The following is a 19,079-nucleotide window of genomic DNA, read 5'->3' as shown; positions in this document are numbered from 1 at the left end:
AAGGTCTTGGCACATCAATTTACAAGTTCCAGGATATGCAACTATTATTGTGAAAGGATAAAAACATTAACAGTCTGTGGATTGCCAGAGAACACAAAACACTGTCAACATCTGAGCTCGCGCAATGGTTGGATCATACCCATGGCGATTCCCTTATAGTGGAGATGACCTTTTTTCTTTTTTTCTTTTTTTTTTTTTTTTTGCCACTAGAGGTAGGTAATTATATTCTCAGACATAAATTTGTGGTCATATTCAACCATATTTTTTGTTTTTCTGAAGCAGTATTGGTACTTTTACAATACAGAAGTTTAGATGTAGGCTTCTTTGTTTGCAGAGTTGCTCTGTTGGGCCTGGTCTGGCCCGTTTTCAGGATGAGTGATGTCTTCACTTGGCTGAATCATTACTTGGATGCGCTGTTTAAAGAACAGCAATAAATGTGAGGCAGTCAAAAAACTGTTTCTAAGCTTACTTTTTGTTCTTTTTAAAGGCAATCCTAAACACTTCTGTCTAGGCATTAGAGCTAAAATGAAAAATGCTGTTTATCTCCCAAGGGACCAAATAGGCAGTAAATCGCGTACACTAAAACCAGTTTTAGCTGTGTTCTGAACATGACAGTAGGAGTTGAAAGACCACATGCAAAATGGTAGGTGCCACCAGGCACTAACAACTGAGCATGCCTGGGGAAAAGAAATGAGGAGAGACTGCAGCGTGGGGCAGGGGAGGAGGGACTCGGCTGCGAGCCCACAGGTCTAGCATAGAGGCTGCAAGTCTGCAGTGGGCAGCAGGGACTCAAACCTGGATCTCAGATGTGATGGTGACCCTCCCCGGGGAGCGGAAGGGACTAGAGATTATCGGCTGCAGCTTCTGGGAGTTCCTACCTCCAAGGATACAACAGGTAAAGTAGACTTGTATTTAAGATTGTTTTATTTCTATTCTGTCTTTCCTAGTCCTTTTGTGTTCTCCTTTCATGAAGGAGAACTATCTGCCTAGCTCACATTCGTGTCGAGAAAGAGAGCCCAGTTTTGATCCTCAAAGCCTGTGAGTGGTGTAGGCTCCTCCTGTTATCTAATGATCATTTGTCAATGCTTTCAAAAATGAGACCTTAATCCACAGCAAGGCTGAGATGACGAACATTTACTGTGGTCTTATACAGCTCTGCCCAAGAAGCAGCTACATTTTAGAGTAACGATTCTCCATTTGCACATAAACGTTTCCATAAGACCAAGGGAAAGATATTCAAAATGTAGGAGCTAAGAACAAGCAGGGGAAAAAAAAAAACAGAAATTTTTTTTGTAGACTTCTTTGAAGCCTCACCGAGTCTTTTAAAATGTGCTGAAGACAAAGATTTGGATCAAGATCTGAGCAATTCATGAGGCATTACTCGTCAGTTCTGCTTAAGATCATCGGTCCCTTTGCAAGGATGGCTCTGTCGGTTGATTCTAGAATATTCCAGAAATTCTGACAAATTCATTTTGACAATCTTTGGTTCCCACAATCATAGAGGACAGAGATGTGTGTTTCAATACTTGTGCTGAAGAAGTGTCTGTTATGCACCGAATGAGATTATTGGCTGGAGAGGGAAAACTGAGGATGCACCCAGATTAAAAGAAAATAAGTATGGCAATTGTACGTGATTACTAAACAGTGTACTGGCCAATAACCTTATTAACATTTCACACTCCTTTAGCAGCATTTCTCCGAGGACCTTAAAATGGATTTAAGCCCTACAACGCCTCTCTCACATGGGGAGTGTCATCTCCTTTTAACAAATGGAATAAGGAATCGGGGAGAGGCTAAGAGCACAGTGCAATGAGAAAAAGGCCTCCACATTCTTCATGAAGTAACTGTTCATAGAAATCCCTTAAATAAAGACTAAAGGGAAGTGCAGCGTAATCATAAAATATGCTCCCAAGATTTTACATGTACTTTCTCTCAGCTGCAGCAGAACAAGGCAGCCGTTGTAACTTAGAACACGTAACGCAAAACAGGAGCTCAAATCTGATCACATTGCAGGGAGATGCTAAATAGGGTCACTGTGAGCAGACTCATGGAAACCAAGAGTTACGTGGGTTTAGTCCTAACAGTTTGATTCCAATTCCTTAGAGCATCACCTGCCTTGATACATGACAGTATGTCTTGCATTAATAAGGACAAATTTACATGTTTTGTAAACTTGCTACTTTGCTTTCTAGGTGTAAGGAGCTGGGATGCAAAGTGTCTGGAACTGTCGAAGTCCAGAGATAAGTACCACATTTAATGTGGTGAACTATGTTTAACAACAGATGGTACAGACACTGTCTTGTCTTTTGTTTGTTTGGTACTTGTTTTTATGTTCTTCAGCTCAATGCAAAATAACTGGGCTAAGCAAGTGAGGTCACAGGAAAGATAGAGTAGAAAATAGCTGCCCAGCATGAGGTCACAGGAAAGATAGAGTAGAAAATCTTTTTCTATCTTTTATCAGCGTGCACAGGTCTCACAAGATGAAATAATGCAGTCGGGAAAAAGAGAGACTTACCTGTTTTAAGGAGCCTTTCAGGGTTAGAAACATATATGCCATATAGCCTGGTATCAGCACCATGGAAGACAAAGCCATGAACCAGCCAACCCCTTGGCCCCATTTTGGGAAAACGTAACTTCCCATTGTGAGAGGAGTCATTTGGACAGCACTGAAGATAAATACTCCCTGAAAAATACAGCGGAAAAGAAGATTTGGATGAGATTTCCAGTGTGTTCTGTGTTCAAGAGTTTTTCTGGATTGACTGGGACCTCAATGAGCCTGCCTTCACATCCAGGCAAGGAGAAAAGGGTTCCTTTGGTCCCTTGTGATGGCCGCCAGGCACTAGCTTGTAGATGGGCCCTGCAGGTCAGTCTTCCAGATGGAGGTTGCAGAAAACAGGCAAATGTCAGCCCACTGCACTGACCGATTCCCTGCTAGCTTAATCTCTAGTGTGGGAATGTGTAAATAACTGAACTGTAAATTCTGCAATTGTGAAGCTGTTTGTTTGTTTCCACTAAATTTCTTATTGGAATAATAGTATCAGTACAGCTCTACTGTACTGGTCAGCGACAGGCTCCTAGAGGCTCTGAATAAGAAATGTTCTTTAAAGCCTGGCTCTGCACTGACCTCTCTAATATTGCCACCTAAGAGTGCTTTGGCCAGAGGCTTTGATATTGTTCAGATCCTCTGAACAAACGCATAATGGAAAATGAGGGCAGTCAAGAATGGAACCTGCAGTTCAGTAAGTGGCTACAGATTTGTCTCTGTAACAGAACTTATCTTACGAAATTAAAAAACCACTTTGAGTTGTTCAATAACAAGAGATGAGGAGATAGTTTCCCCAAGAAGCCTCTTACCAAAATTAATCTTAATGTTTCAAGTTAACACTATATTTTCACATACATAACCTGCATCTCGGATTATCCAGGTATGCTGGTACGGGGAATCCACTGATACTAGTAGAGTCCTCAGATAACCTGCACAAAATCAGAGGGAAGGGGGCTACTGGTAAAGATGGGGGTCCTGGAGAATAATATCTGCATACACATGTATACTGCACCATTGATCAGCAGCACTTGTGGGTTGCTTTTGTGTTGTTTTCAAACAGGTGACCTGCAAACATGGTATTTTTTCCTTCAAGTTCCCAAGGAAGACTTCTACCCTGGCCTGTTTCAAATGTCTAAAGCAGCCTGCATCAGGGAAACCTGCTAAACTGAACCAGCAAAAAGGAAGCTCATTCTGATCCCAGGTTCAGGCCTTGTGCAGAACATATTCCCAGAGAGGAGAACGTGGAGTGGCAGATTTTATTAGCACATCATCACCACCTGTGGACTTGCACTGGACAACAAATTCTGCTGAAGACTTTACAAGAAAGGAGAAATCTGGTAAGTTTTACATACAATGTTGGTCATCTTCCTACTATACCACTAAAACAAACAAAATGCATTTTTTATTCCTTCCTGAACACTTGTTTTCAGAAAAACGAAGGCTGCCTTCATCTGGGTAGAGATGAATCAAGGAACCCTCAATATAAACACATTTCCTCTCTTTAGTGGTCTGTCTTTGCTTTTCTATGGCCTTGGGCTACCTGTATGGGAATATCAGAGAAATATCAGTGAGCGAGAAGTATTGTGTCATGTGTAATAGCGTCTGCTTGATTACAGTTTTTTGTATTGCATCTGGATTGCCTACATTATGTGCAGTAAATTTACATTGCTTTGCTTATTATTTCAAAATGTACTGTACGGGCTTAACTGGATAAAGTTTAGAATTGAAAAGACTGTACTGTGGTTTCCAGTGCACGAAACCCTTGCAAGGTTTGCCAGAAAAAATAGTAGCACTGCAGTATAAACTGGGTAATGTATTCCACAGAATCCCATGAGAGAAGAGTATTAGTTTATAATACTAGTCTGTTACCAGAATAGTGCCTGTGAAGGAATTCAGTTTACAAAATGTGGGCATTTTTGTGTATATGGAAAATTTAAACTTTAGGCAGATTGCTAAACTTTATCTAAGAATACAAGAAATGGTCAAAATTTGTTTCTTACAGTTTTCTATCTCTGCCAAGTCAAACTCTTGACTAGTTACCATTTCCAGAGGACTAATACAAATCTTGAAATTGTGCAAGGCCTCTTTTCTTAGGGTACAGGCTTCCTCTAATGACACTGGTTTTTGCCTATTGCCTTCAATGGAATTGCTCAAATCCTTAAAAAAGGAATAAGGTCAGAGTTAATATGAACCTGTGGGGGTGGAAATGGCAATGCTGTAGTATATAGTCCACCTCATTTACATCCTTTGAATCATATAATAAAAGTTTGTTCCTTACTGCCACAATGATGGGAGTGAAAAATGACCAGCAGAGTTTCCACCAGATGCAGGGTCTGTATCCCACCATCTCTTGGATGTTGTCATAAAATCTATTAACACCTAAATACAGAAACAAGAAACAGTATAGAAACATATCAGATAATTGATGCAATTGAAAGCTCAGTGGTTTTGAGAGACACTGTCATAAATGATGAGGTATATTTGGAAGCTCTATACAGACCCCAACATAACTTTTCACCTATCTGAACAGGAAAGAAATGTGGAAACTCAGAAGCACCAGGAATCATTTGTTCTCATTCTTCCACATCATAATTAATTAATTAGCGACCAGCAAACTTATTCCCATGCAAAGGCTGAGTAAGTCTGTACATCTGAAGGTCAGATGCAATAAATGCCCTTGGTTAATTTCAACTCTAAGTCTTATTAGAACGAAAGATTTAGAATTATATTTTACAAATTAAATTAAAAAAAAAAAATCCATCCTAATGTTAACCAGCGTCACTCTGTGTGGATATATGCACACCATATACATGCAGAACTGCATATGAAATCAGAGTAGCCCTTCTGCTGCTGCTGTTACCTACCAGCACTCCATCATCTTCTAAAAGGTATGTCTATCATATTATTTATAACTTCATATTTGATTTCTTCATTATTTAGCTGGTGTATTTTTCCATTCGCATTTGCTGGATTCATATGCAGTATCCCTCCCCTATAAAATGCTGTTCCATCCTCTTAAGCCCATTAAAAGACAGCAGAAAGACTCCAGTTAATCTAGCTGTGAATCAGTTTTGTAATGTAAGCTGAAGTGCCTTAGTAATCATGAGAGTAGGTCCTTGGACTAGCTAACACAGAACTAAGGTCAAATGCACAAATACTCTGGCAAGAATATGATACATATTCATTAATCTTTATACCCAGAGCTTGTCAGTCCAGACTTCTGGATATTTTAGGGCAATTATGCAAGATACAACTGACCAAGAAGCCTGGCTCTCACTGCAAGATCCTAGAGTGACAGAGTCACTTCTGGAAATGAAACATTATGAAGTCCAGAAGTCCTAAGTCATTATGTTGAGAACAACAGTTCCTAACACCTCTGAAGATCCAGGCTTTCCAAGGAAGGAGGACAGGAAAAAAGAGGGAGATGTCACCTATTTAGTATTCCTGAAACACTGAGCATCTAATGACTTCCAGGCTTACACATAGGGTGTTTTAAAGAGGCAGAAGTACCTTCCACAAGCCAACTTTGAGTCCTCAGTGGAATTATATGCATATAAAACAAGGCCAATTTCAGTTCCACCCTCAGCATGTGCACACACAAAAGAACGAATCAGTAGATGAAGTATCCTTATGATGTGCAAAACATGGAAAAAATAAAAACATATCGTTTACCGTAGCACCAGGATATCGAGATGCACTCAAAGAATACAAGGAACAAGAGACTCATTCCACTGGCAGAGTAGTAGTCAAAAAGCTTAAACACATAGATACCACCCTAAAACATACAAGAAGGAAGTGTTAAAATAAATAGTAAGGACTCCAATTTCAAGATGGATTAAAATGCAAGCTACAAACTAACAGTGGCGAATAGGCGTAAATTAATTAAAGTTAACAGGTTAAAGTCTTATAACGGTCGAGGTCAATACTGACAAAAATTAGATTACTGCTAGAATTCAGTTAACTGGTTTGATTTCACTTTACTTCAATTTACTTTGTTCAATAATTCAATCATTTCCTTGAAATAGTTTGCAATCTAGTGGATCACAGGAAGCAATGGAGAACACCCCTAGCTACCACTTCTTGGACTGTAAGACAGATTGTAGAGGTGTGTATTTTCTTGTCACCTGAACCATGAAGTAGGCCTCACTGCATCCACGGACTACAGGCATTTTACACTTATAAGTTAATGTCTGCTGCCAGAAGTCTTTAGATAGTGTCGATGATAGATCCCTGCCACTTCAATGGTTTGCAATGATTCCTGGTTGGGGCAGGGGAAGGGGGAAATAAAACAGATGCTGTCAGACATAAGATCACATTCTTCTGCAGAACATACCTGAGTAATATTGGACAGCCCTATCAGATAGGAAACAATGCATACAACAGCAATGAAGATTTCTCTTCGATTGCGCAGTAACTTCGGAAATTCATCCACCAAAGCTGTTATGAATCCTTCCACAGTGCAGAACTGCAAGTAAAGTTAGAAATAAAATACAATGCAATGCACTACAACAGCAAGATTACATTTAGGGGAGGAGTTTTCAATACTACTCATTACTGGCCTAAGGCTGCATCCATTAAATGATAAATGAAAATTCCACTTCAGTGGAAGCAGTGCTTCTGAATATCCTCGTTTCTGTCTAAACAGATTTGTGCAAAAAGATTTCCAGCTAGAAAAACACTCAAAATTCCAGATTGTGAAGTATAGCCTGTGCTTTATGAAGATAAAGTGCTCTTTCTTGTGATAGAAGACAATACACCTACAGTTGAAGGCTTTGGCTCCTAGACCCTTCAAAAACTTACACTTCTTCCTGTGATTTACTCACGTACATGAAAGTCAACAGAGACAAAAAGTGTAATCACATCGGTGCTTCAGAGTGAAGCTTAAAGACACAAGATTGATTCTCATATGTTATAAATCAAATACTTTTTGTACCCCCAGAAAAGTCAATGCAATGGTAAGATTTTTGCTGAGGATGTGGTCTTCCAAATGGAAAGCATGGTCATACTTCAGATTTTTACTCTATGTTTATATTCAAAATCAATGTTGTCATTACGATGGCTGAAATGATGAAAAACAGAAGGTATGTAAATTTTTATTGATTTCCAGCAGTGCAATCAGAATTCAACCAACAGTTATAGTTCCTACAAATTATAGCATATGAAATGTTTCACTGATAGACAGAAAATGAAGAAAGCATGACAGCCTGTAGATATATATTCTTTTTAATAATATTAGACTACCTTCCTCAGCTGTTAGTTGCCTAGAGACAAGTTCTTTCAAGAATATTTTTGACCCAATTAATTTCACAGTAGTTTCCCCCCCCAGATTGAGCAATAGGTTTTAAAGTCAAGCCTGAAGCTTACTGAAAACCAAAGAAATAGAAAACATACATTTTCAGCTTCTTTTCATGTTGCAGGATGAAATGCCCTCTTGGTCTTTTTGTATTTGGGTTCACAGGCTGAAGTCAACTTGGATTAATAGAAAATGATGGATTTTCTCTACTGAAAGACTAGTACAGTACTAAGCTAGTAATTCTCATATTTCTTTACGTGCTATGAAGACTGTGCTAATGACAGTAAGGTGCTGGTTTGACAACTGCAACTGATTGGGAGTAAACACATCTGCCTATGATCGGTCACATACAAATGACCAAACATTTCAGCAGGCAGAAGGGACTTCCCTGACAAAGTCCTCAAAGTATGCTTTGCAAAGTAAGGCAGCACATTAGTGCTTACAATAGAGTTGCTATCTGTATTAAAATTATTACTGATTAATGAATGCTTTTGTTGGACAGTCCTTTCTAGCATGTAAAGTGCTTTTTCCTGTTCTGTGTGCTTTTTTGTTTGTTTTGCAATAAACATTTTTTAATGATTGCATGACTTAATTATTTCATTATTTAATTATTTAACCTAGCCAGTAACTGGAGAGTATCTTATTTGGATTTGCAAAACCTCTAGTTGTGCCTTTCCATTAATTTCCAGTTGTCAGATACCATCTCTAACTCTTAGCTAAGGCCTGAACCAATAAAATCTTGATCCTTACCATTGGGAAGTGATTTCAGAACACGCTAAGACACAGAACGTCCTCAGTAATGAGCCTACTGCCTCCTGAATTTGCTCCTGACATTCATATGCTTAAAATGAAATGTGCGCTGCATCTTTTTGCTCCATTTGGTAAGTTCTGAAGTCACCTTTCAGAAATATTTGTGGCATCTAAACCTTGTAAAGCATACCCCAGTGTCTTCTGACACTGAGAAAAAAGAAATGTTTTGCGCTGAGGGTGGTGAGGCACTGGCCCAGGTTGCCCAGAGAGGTGGTGGATGCCCCATCCCTGGAAACATCCAAGGTCAGGTTGGACGGGGCTCTGAGCGACCTGATCTAGTGGAAGATGTCCCTGCCCACGGCAGGGGGGTTGGACTAGGTAACCTTTAGAGGCCCCTTCCAACCCAAGCTATTCTATGAGTCTATGATTCTACATTGATGAACATTGCAAAGGTATTTTTAATATTGTGATTGAATGGTTAAGATTTCAAAGAAAGTTCCTTTTGTCTGCAGAATAAATTTTCTGCACACTTTGTATATGCTTCCAACAGTTCATGAAAAAGTGAAAGTGTCTTAGTATCAGTTTTTGACTATCCCAGGCTCCTTGAACCTCTTAGTCTTTCCTCTCCTTAGTACCTCCTATTATTTATCTGATTATTCCATTCTGCACCACTAACAGCTGGCAGTGCAGAATGCACAGAGAGGCGCCAACCTCGTACCATACAGTTGCAGAAAACTTGTCTTCATTACTAATTTTTACACCAGTTTTACCTGACTGTCAATTCCGAGCATAAGCAACATGGAGAAGAACAGTATTGCCCACAAAGGAGAAATTGGTAACTGTGTCACTGCTTCTGGATAAGCTAGAAATGCCAGTCCAGGGCCTGGTAGGAGAAACAGGAGAGAAAATGTCAATGTGATTGATTGGGTGTTGTGATTATTTGGTCCTGATGATGCATAGGTTTTAGGTTTATTCGAATGACTCAGCCATGGATGCAGTATCTGACCAGGGATTTCAGCTTAATCAGTGTTCAACTGACCAAGAAGTCAGTGCATGTATCTTGCTTTTAAAATGAACCAACCAAAACAAACAAACCCAAAAACCCCCCAAACCAACCAAGCAAAATAGTAGATGCAGTTCAGAAGCTGCTCCTGAGAGACAGCTTTGTATAGCAAAGACAGGGAATGTTATCCTTGGCTAGGATTACATCTTCAGGTACTGATCAGCTTTCTCTCCCTCTCAAGTAGTTATTGATAGCTGTAATCTTCTGCTTTCCACCAAGTAGTTCAGAAGAGAAACAAAGACGGCTCAGAAACGGAGAAGATTTACTTTCCAGCATTTACATTATTCCCATTGGCTAGTCCATTCTATTAATTATCTTAAAATACACATTTTAATAAACTATGTAGTTGTAAGCAGGCAAACCTTTTCATTTGTGTTCCTACTAACTGCTGACGGGGGCATAGTGGTGGAAGGGGAATATAAATTCTTATTAAAAAAGAAGGAGCTCTTTTTGTTGTCATAGGATAGCTGGAAACCAGCTGATGTCAGGTTAAGAGGGAAACCTGTAGCAAACTAAATAATCACAGAAATAAAATTAGTGTGCCTCACCTAAGGGGGTATCTGATTTTTCAGTTTTCATTAAAAGTAAGTCTGCCTGTGACAATTGGTTGGACATAATAGCTTTCAAAACAGTGAAGCAAGGATTGGCATTAGACTCTTGAACTGTCAAAGTAAATGCAATGCAGATTTTGAAACAATTATTTGCTAGCAGCAGCAGCAATGATTGGAATGCCTTCCAAATGGCCGTAGTAAAAGCAAAATAAACTATAGATAAATATGTTCTTAATTTTACTCTGTTACACATTCCACCAAAATGCAGCTACAGCTTTTAATAATATTGTTTGTTTTACAAAGCTGTATAAAAGATCGCAAAACAGCATGTCTCATGGTGCTAAAATAAAGCATCAGTTTCTGAGCTTGCTAGGAGAAATAGAAGCCTTAATTAAAAGGTCAAAATTCCAAATATCCTTTGCAATTACTGGCCACAGGAGGTTATGTGCATCTTTGAAAAGTCTGTTATCTTAGGTACCTTAAAATGTGTTTAGGAGCTTAATATGATATAAAAATATTGTTTTGTTTGCAGGTGTAGTCTTCATATAGTTACATCTGTACCAAATACATAAATCAAAGCAGCTTATTTCACACACCACTGACTTTCCAGAGCATTTTTTGACAACAGTGTATGCCATCATAATTTTTTTGCTAATTTCTTTTTATGTGTAGTTTATGGAAGATTATTTTTAGGGCTTAAATTCTCTGCTTTTCTAACTGAGGGAATATTTCATCAATGGGAAATGTTTGCTAGTATAAGAAGACATATTTTGTCCACCAGCGACTTCCAACCAAGCTTTCAGTTATCAGATCCCTCCCTGTGGCCAGAACTGCTAAATTATTATCTGGTACGCCAGCTGGGTTAGGGCAACCATCTGCTCTGCTACTTTAAGGTTTTTCATCTGGAAGAAAGACAAGGAATTGCAAAGAATAGCAGAATCCTTCCATGGACACCTTACTGCCCTAAGTAAAATGACTTTCGTAATAAAGGGTCCCATAAAATTGGCTGATAGCTGTAGGTCTGAACAGGTGAGAAACGGATCTGCCTCAAAGGGCTTAACCTCAAGAAACAGTGAAAGGATTTAAAAACCTAATTGAATTTGAGAATATAGGCTCCAAAAACATAATGACCGTCAGTGCTCCTTTCAGTTTGCTTTTAAGAATTTCGGTAGGAAGAGGCTCATAATCTGACGTCACAGCTAAGCACTGAAGCAGCAAACTGTGCTGCCACCTCTTGTAAATGCATTCCCTGTAAGTTGTATTCATTAGTATTCATTGCATCAGCCCAAGATGAGTCTCTGGCTGACCACTCTCCACACCAAAGGTTTGAGAGCACTAGGCAGGCGGGCAGACAGTCTGCTCGACATGAAATGATTTTGCTGGTGCTGCCTTGAGAGCCTTGAAACAATCCTCTCCCTTTTGCGATCAGTAAGGGCGACTGAAATGACAGGGGGCTGAGGAGTGTTTTGAGGGAGGGATTTTGAACAATTACATGAAGCAGTTGGATACGACATACAAACAAAAAAATAACTGATGCCACTGAACAACTTGGAGAAAAATTTATTGGATACCTGATGCTGCAACATCTGCAATAGGCCTCTTTGTGACATTAGCCATGAATCCAACAATGGAGAAGATGACAAAGCCAGCAAACATGCTTGTGCATGAGTTTATGCAGCACACTATGATGGAGTCCCTGAAATAAAGGTAAGGTGCATTAAGCAGCAGGTAAAGCAATGCTACTGTTCATCAGTATATTACCCTTTTTTCCTGTGAAAAGACTGAATGATTTAGGATTTCACAGTTTGGGTTCCATTTCACGCTGGACAAGTCATACTGTCTCTCCCATGAGTGTAATGCAGTTATACATCTCATTGCTAGTTAGATATAACATTTAATATTCCGATCCGAGACTACATCTTATGTCAATGATACAGTACACAGAAAGACAGAATCCAGCTCCAGCTGAGAGAGGAAAGTGCCATTGTAATATGGGCAGTCATCTGCTTACCTGTAAACATTATTGTGGAAAGGGTTGTAACTTCCAAGGGCAATCAGTGAACCAAGACCCAAACCATAGGAGAAGAAAATCTGTGTGGCAGCATCCAGCCAAACCTGATTGCAGGAAATAATTTTTTTAAAAATCTGTTTCTGCACTTGAGGAGCAGGTCATATGTCTGAAACGTGAACAGTTAGTAGTGAAACTTTTGTTTACAAGGATTGAATATTTACCTCAGAGTCTGAAAGCTTACTGAAGTTGGGAGTTATATAGAATAAAATGCCTTCCTTTGCTCCAGGCAGTGTTACACCACGGAAGAACAAGATAAGCAGCATAACATAGGGATAAGTAGCAGAGAAATATACCACCTGATGTGAAGAAACAAGACATCGTAAGTGTGGAAGGAAGAATGATCTGTGCTTGTTAACACTTCAGAAAATATCTGCTCCCTAAAAGTACTGTAGCAGCGACTGAGGCTGACTTTCAAATTGAAGCATTTATCAATGGAAAACCTTGGTGAGGAAAGGGGAGTGCCTACTGCCGAATTCCCTGAACACCATGTCTACAAGGCAGGTGGCTGTTGCTGACCTTCCTGAAGGTGGAATTTAGTGGACTGGGATATTTTTGCACAAGGGGCTCAGGCTTTTCTTATTTTGTATTCAGCAGGGGGAGCTCCCTAAAGCACAAGGTTCTCGTACTCCTATCCTGCTTGTAGAACAACATCTGTTAGATTAGCATCCTGCTCTCAGGCAGCTGCTTTTGTATTTTTAAGACTCTCCCCTCACCTATGTCATAATTGCCCTACAGGATCCTACTCTCTTGCCTTTTCAAAAGCCTTATAAAAAAGACACTATGAAGTCAGACTCCAAAGAAAGAGTCAGCCCTTTTTTGCCACCTTCTTTGCAGACAGGAGAAATGAAATGGTTTGGTCTGAGCTCAACTAGGCCATGTTCAACATGCAGCTTGAAGTGGGTCACAGTTACAACTATCTTGTCAGAAGTTAACAATTCATTCTTTCAGTGTGAAAAAATCCTAGTCCTCTACACCGGGCCTGAGGTCTTATCACCCAAGCCTTCAGTTGCCACCAGGCCCCACAGCTGTGGCTTTTCATTTCCTTAAGATTTCTTCCTGCCATTTTGGGGAAAGGGAGAGGAAATGTCAGATGCTGTTGGCCTTTCATTCCTGGAGAAAGGTCTGTCGATAATATACTTTCCTTTAATTCATTAGTAAATTCTATTTTGCACTCAGAAACCAGCCAGACTCCAAGCAGCACAGCATGCAAGCATGCCCGTGGTAAGAACCACCTATGGCTCTCATTTAGCATAAGGAAAGGACGGAGTAACTCTTATATGCAATATAGATTCAACGCTTACTTACGTGTCTAAGTCCAGCAAGAGCTGTGCAATAAATGCATGCTTCTCACTGAAGCCAAAACACTGCATCCTCACCCTATTGCTATCCAAACTAGCTAGAATATTCATCCCAGAAACAAGCAGACATATTTTTAGGCAATTTTATACCTGGCAAAGCCAAGAAGTCTGTAAGTGAACATACCATCCAAGACTGTGGTCAGAGCTAGCTACAGAGGAGCCAGCTCTTTCAAAACCACGGTGCTGTATCAATTCAAGAAAGATAGAAATGAAATACTTCAGAGCTATTCCAGCAAAACTATCCCCAGTGCCTCTTACCTCAAGAATTTTCAGAATATTTGAGTAAAATGGGCATTTTTAATTGAAACATATTTACAGTACTTTTTAATCTTACCTTTCCGGTCCAGCCTACCCCCTTCCAGATACAAAAATACACCAGAATCCAGGCAATTGCTAGAGTAATTGCTAGCGGCCATCGGATTTGCCCTGGTTTTTCCAATCCATCAGTCATTTGGTGCATGTTGCGTCTAGAATAAGCCAACAGAATGGTGTATTTGACAACTAATTCAGAAGATAGTATATGAATGATTACAGGCTGATCCTTGCATATGCACAGGAATGATATAGAGAAAAATTATCAGCTTACTCCCAGAATTCGACCACGGCACTTGTCATGTTGGTGGTGTTTGCTAAGGTATAATTGGAGAAGCAGCGGTCAGTGTTCCATGGGTTCTCACAGTGTTTCCAAGGAAGAGTCTATTTAAGAAAGAGAGAGAGAAAAACCTAAACAGTCAAACATTTCTTACGTAGCATTACCTCAGGTATCTCTCTCTTTACTAGAAATGACAGTTGAGTGGAGAACTAATATACTTCGAGTTCTGCAGTGCACTCATCTCCCTGGGGTGCGTATCTGCCGCATAATAAAGATATGATGGTTATGGATCAGAGATTTCCATTTTACAGATACGCATTTTCTACATGTGTCCATTGCATTAATTTATCTTTCAGAAGTTCTGAGAAGCAGAACCTGTTTCCACATGATATCCATTAGAATGAATCTCATTTAGATACAACTTAGATATTCTTCTGATGGCCAATCTTGGAAAATCCTCGCACAGAAAATGTTGTGTCAGGGTACTGCATGTTTTAAATACAAAGATAAGAGGCTTCAAGGGAATGAGAAGTCAATATTCATCTAATATGGGCCAGTGCACCACTTCCAGACTATGACTGACCTTTCACATCAGTAACAAATCTGAGGATAATAAAAAAAGAAATGATCGTGTCACTCCCAGACAGTAATTAATGCAAATTTGGTCAAGGGACAATTCTTTAAAGCTGAGAACAAGCAAGCATGAACAAAATTTGTAGAAGAGACAACAACTGAACAATAATGCATTAATTATTGAGACTTATGTAAGAATGCTTCCTCAGATGGCCAAAACCCACAAATCAGTCAAGACCTACTCAGCTGATGAATCATCCTCGAGGGGAAAAAACAAGGCAGCTAAAAATAAAGTTAAAAGGAAAGAAAACACAGCGAAAATAACAACAATGAATGGAAGTTCAGAGCTAATCAAACCACAGACCTTCCATTCCATGGAATATTCTTTAATTCTTTAATTCCATGGGTTGTTATTTAATAAACCCCTCCACTATTAAAACACATTGCAATGATACTATTTCCCAAAGAACTAACATTTGTGTGGCTGCTATTGAAGAAAAAAAAAATCAGTTATACACTAGAATTTTTCTCAGGGGAATGACTGGCCTGCAGGCAACGGCAAAGGGGTGCTAGTACTCTCGTTAGCATTGCCAGGACAAGGAGTCCAAAGCCTGAGCATGACTTGCACCTGCCTGGCAGGTAAGCAGAGAAGCAAGCAGGCATGCTTGCAATTAAAGAGCAAGCAATTAAAACAGGTAATAGGTGAAACTAAAAGGGTACAGATGAAAGAGCTGTGGCTATGAAGAGTAAGATGAGGAAATTTAAACAAATCGGTAAGAAAGAGAAGCCTGTGGCTCCAAAACAACCTATTATTATGTTTCTCCACTGACATTCTTGGAACGGTATATTTTCCTCACAGTTTTCTGTTCTACATTTCTTGTGGAGAAAACAAAAATTTAAAAAAGGGTTTTTACAAAATAGTTTTCCTTTAGTAAGAAATGGCTTATCCTACTGATTTCTATGCATTTTGTGTTAACCTCACACTTTTACAGTGAGACAGATTAACCAGCCATCTATATATCACTTTGCTTTACATTCAACAAACGATTCCAACCCCGCCTCCAACACACACACTTACAGTGGTAAAGGAATTATACAGGTAGTATATGGCCCATGAAATAATCACAATGTAGTAAATATTTAGCCAAAAGGAAAGGACTGCAGCAGCTAGTCCCACACCTGTAAAGAAAACAAAAAGATACAAAAGAAGGTAACTTTTAGTAATGTCTGTACAAGTGTCAGTTGAAGAGCTGCAGTTCAGAAGGACAAATACAACATGGAGAGCAGGTACCATTTACCAAAGTTTGTAGAAGCCGAGTTAAAATTTTAGAAGTACCATTATAAAAAGGTCATTAATTTGGGTGATAATTCAGTCATCCATAAATTTAATCTTAGTGTCCAGTTCTCTGTGTGTTGCAGTAAGCAGTCACACGTGCTGCTGCTGAGATTTTACAGGCATTTTTTACTTCTAGGGAAAAGAGCTAAATCAGCTCATTCTCTGAAAGAGCAGTCCCACAGAAACTTCTGGCAGGTGCACGCAAATTGAGTACGAGCTACAAGACTGGCTAGCCATTTAGTACACTGATCAAAGTGCTTGGTGCTTAGCATAACGCTATTATGTCATCTCAGACTAAAGAAACGTCAGGGGTTCCACAATGAGAATGCCTTATCTTCCACTGCACATAGAGACTTCAGGGGTATTTTAAAATATTCAGGCTGGTGACAGTTGCCACGTGACACTCAACAGGAGGAAATGCTCAAAATAATCAGTATAATGCAAAGCAAGGTCTATACTTTGCATTGTGCCCCCTACCAACAGCAGTAACTTGAGCGAAGTTAAAATACTTATCTGGGAGAAACATTTTTGTCTCTCTGGGTTTTCCCAATACAGAATTACTTAGAACAAAATCCACTCTAAACAAACATTTAGCTCACCCTATGCCAATTGTCAGTCCTACTGTGTGAAGTAATTTGTAACTCGGTGTGTTGAGTTGCTCCTCTACTGGTCCAGAAGTCAGCTCAGGAGCTCTTAAGTGTCAAAGGATTTGGGATTAGAGGGTGAAAAGCACAGTTTGTGAGGTTTGTAGGTCTATGCAGAATCTAGATTAAAACCTTGAGGTTCTAGCAATGAGAAACCTCAAACTAGCTAAAAATCTAAGTATGGTGTGAGCTTGTCTTAAGCAATTCAGCATGAAATTGTCATCTTGGAAGTGTCTGGCTTTTGAATTTCAGTACAGAACAACAGGAGATACAAACCTCTGTGACTTCAAACAGAAACACTGTTTACCAAATTGCTGTGAACAGAGTTCCATACCTGCTCAGACAACTATTGGTAGATTTAATATGCTATTTTGAACAGTCTTTATATGTTCCTAACAAAAAATAAAAGTTTTTGAAGTTCAAAAATAAGTTTGTTGAGATTCTAATGCCTAACTCTTGCTATATTTAATGGGGAATAAATAACACCCTAGCGTGTTTCAACATTGTCAGTTACACCTCAGAAAATTAGGGTTTAAGTAAAAATATGAAAGCATAAAGAAACATCCTTGCCCTGTCACTTTGTGCAACTTCTGCAACTTGGAAACAAATGGAAAATAATCCAAATTCATACTGTACCTTTGAACATTGGGGCAAGCTTCCACACTCCGAGGCCTCCTATAGATGTATACTGACCAAGGGAACACTCCAAAAGAAACAGTGGCACTCCAGCAAAAATTAAAGTAAGGAAATAGGGAATCAGGAATGCACCTAAAAAAGAAATAAGAAAAAGTCTGTTACAGCGGGGAAAAGCACAACTGAATTTCCACTGTTTCTATCCCTATATGAAAAGAAACCCACATTTTTCTTCCTCTTAAGTGTAACTTTTCAAAAAAGTTAGTGGAAAGCACATGTACACTTCTGAACCAGTATCTCAAGAGGTGAAAATAAGGGGAAAAAATATATCTCCTCATCATTTAAATATTTTCTGTTTAAGTAAAAAGCTAAAATCCAAAAGACTGTGTATTTGTTGCCGTCATCTATCACAGGAGCATGCAGACAGCATAAAGGCTTTAACCAGAACTGGCTGCTTTCCAGCTGAAGTTACCCTTTCACGGTAAGCTCAGAGTCAGTATTACAAGCCGTATGCAATCCTCTCAAAAACTCAGTCCAAAGGAGAGGGCTCTGAAGGGTTGGAGGGCAACGTGCTTTAGTTCTGCTCTAATGCCTTATGGACTTTTAAAAGCACCTGCCAACTAGAAGTTAGAATAAACCCCAGAGCAGACCTCAAAGCAGAGCACCACACTCCAAAATGGCTCCAACCCTCCTGGACAAGTGTAAAGCAAAAAAAAACCCCAAACTAAAAAACCACCTATACAGATGAAAAAGCTATTAAAACCAAGTTCTGTTTTACCGATAATTTTTATGGTGAATTCTAATATACAAATATGTCAGAGGTCATAAGAATGAAACAGCAAACGTACCTCCACCATTCTTGCCACAAAGGTATGGAAATCGCCACACATTCCCTAAGCCAATGGCATAACCTACACAGGACATAAGAAAGTCAAATTTTCCTTTCCAAGTATCTCGGTCTGGAAGATCCGTCTTCTTCTTCTGCACTTTTACAACCAAGGTTTTAGGCTTGTCATTGGTGATTGAAGCATCAACTTCCGTGGAGATCTGTCCATCTGCCACCTTTGTCCCGTTCGTTGCCATGTCTCGGGGTTTCGCCGGGGAGGCTCTGGCGGCAGCCGGACGCGAGATTTCAGCACCAGTCCACGTGGACAGCAGCTTTGCGGCTCGCGGTTACCCCACCGGGCAGTCACGGCTTCGGCGGGCAAAGCACAACGACCCCCCGGCCCCCCGGGTGCCAGGACGGTTCGCGAGCTAGTCGGCAGTCCTGTGCCAGCTTCTGGATCGATCTGTAAAACACAGGATCACAGGATCCAGATTTGCTTCAGCAGTACTTTAGGCAACTTAAAAACGTACAGTCACCAGAGACCTCGCCGCCAAAAGAGCTTCGCAATGAGGGTGTCTCATCGAAGAGCTTGGCTCTGCCCGTTGGATTTTTTTCTTCGTGACTCAGTAGGAAGCAGAGCAGAACTAACATAGTCCCCCAAAACAATCTCCAAGCCACAGTTTACTCATTTTTTCCCCCGATAGATCTCTTACGAGTCTACAGAAACAAAATAATTCTAAAATGCAGCACTGTATTGTACATAGCGTGCAGCCCAGATTTTTCATATCTCTCTCTCTCTCTCTCCAAAAGATGAATCAGTAATGAGATCTCTATTTAACAGCCC

At 39.8% G+C, this 19,079-nt stretch overlaps 1 protein-coding gene across 1 annotated transcript; it reads right to left on the bottom strand.

The window, feature by feature from the left end:
• Positions 1-308: 308 nt before the first annotated feature.
• SLC6A1 (solute carrier family 6 member 1) lies at positions 309-18,613 on the bottom strand. The gene is made up of 14 exons (XM_009287051.1): positions 18,258-18,613; positions 17,413-17,544; positions 15,875-15,975; positions 14,218-14,327; positions 13,966-14,098; positions 12,435-12,569; positions 12,214-12,317; positions 11,774-11,898; positions 9,359-9,471; positions 6,879-7,010; positions 6,218-6,320; positions 4,824-4,924; positions 2,516-2,683; positions 309-413 (listed from the first exon to the last, which is right to left on the bottom strand). The coding sequence occupies exons 1-14, from the start codon at positions 18,490-18,492 to the stop codon at positions 309-311; spliced, it is 1,797 nt and encodes a 598-aa protein (XP_009285326.1). The 5' UTR covers positions 18,493-18,613.
• Between the last annotated feature and the right edge of the window lie 466 nt (positions 18,614-19,079).

This window comes from Aptenodytes forsteri, unplaced genomic scaffold (genome assembly GCF_000699145.1).
Source record: "Aptenodytes forsteri isolate BGI_AS27 unplaced genomic scaffold, ASM69914v1 Scaffold105, whole genome shotgun sequence".
In the NCBI taxonomy this organism is placed as follows: domain Eukaryota; kingdom Metazoa; phylum Chordata; class Aves; order Sphenisciformes; family Spheniscidae; genus Aptenodytes; species Aptenodytes forsteri.
Note: the sequence above shows the minus strand (reverse complement) of the source record. Positions and strands in the feature narration are given on the sequence as shown.

Coding starts and splice junctions, on each gene's coding strand:
- SLC6A1 (XM_009287051.1), bottom strand. CDS start 18,492: ATGGCAACGAACGGGACAAAGGTGGCAGATGGACAGATCTCCACGGAA. Junction 14,328..15,874: donor TGTATAATTCCTTTACCACT/GTAAGTGTGTGT, acceptor TTTCTTAAATAG/ACTCTTCCTTGGAAACACTG. Junction 14,099..14,217: donor GCCGTGGTCGAATTCTGGGA/GTAAGCTGATAA, acceptor GGCTTATTCTAG/ACGCAACATGCACCAAATGA.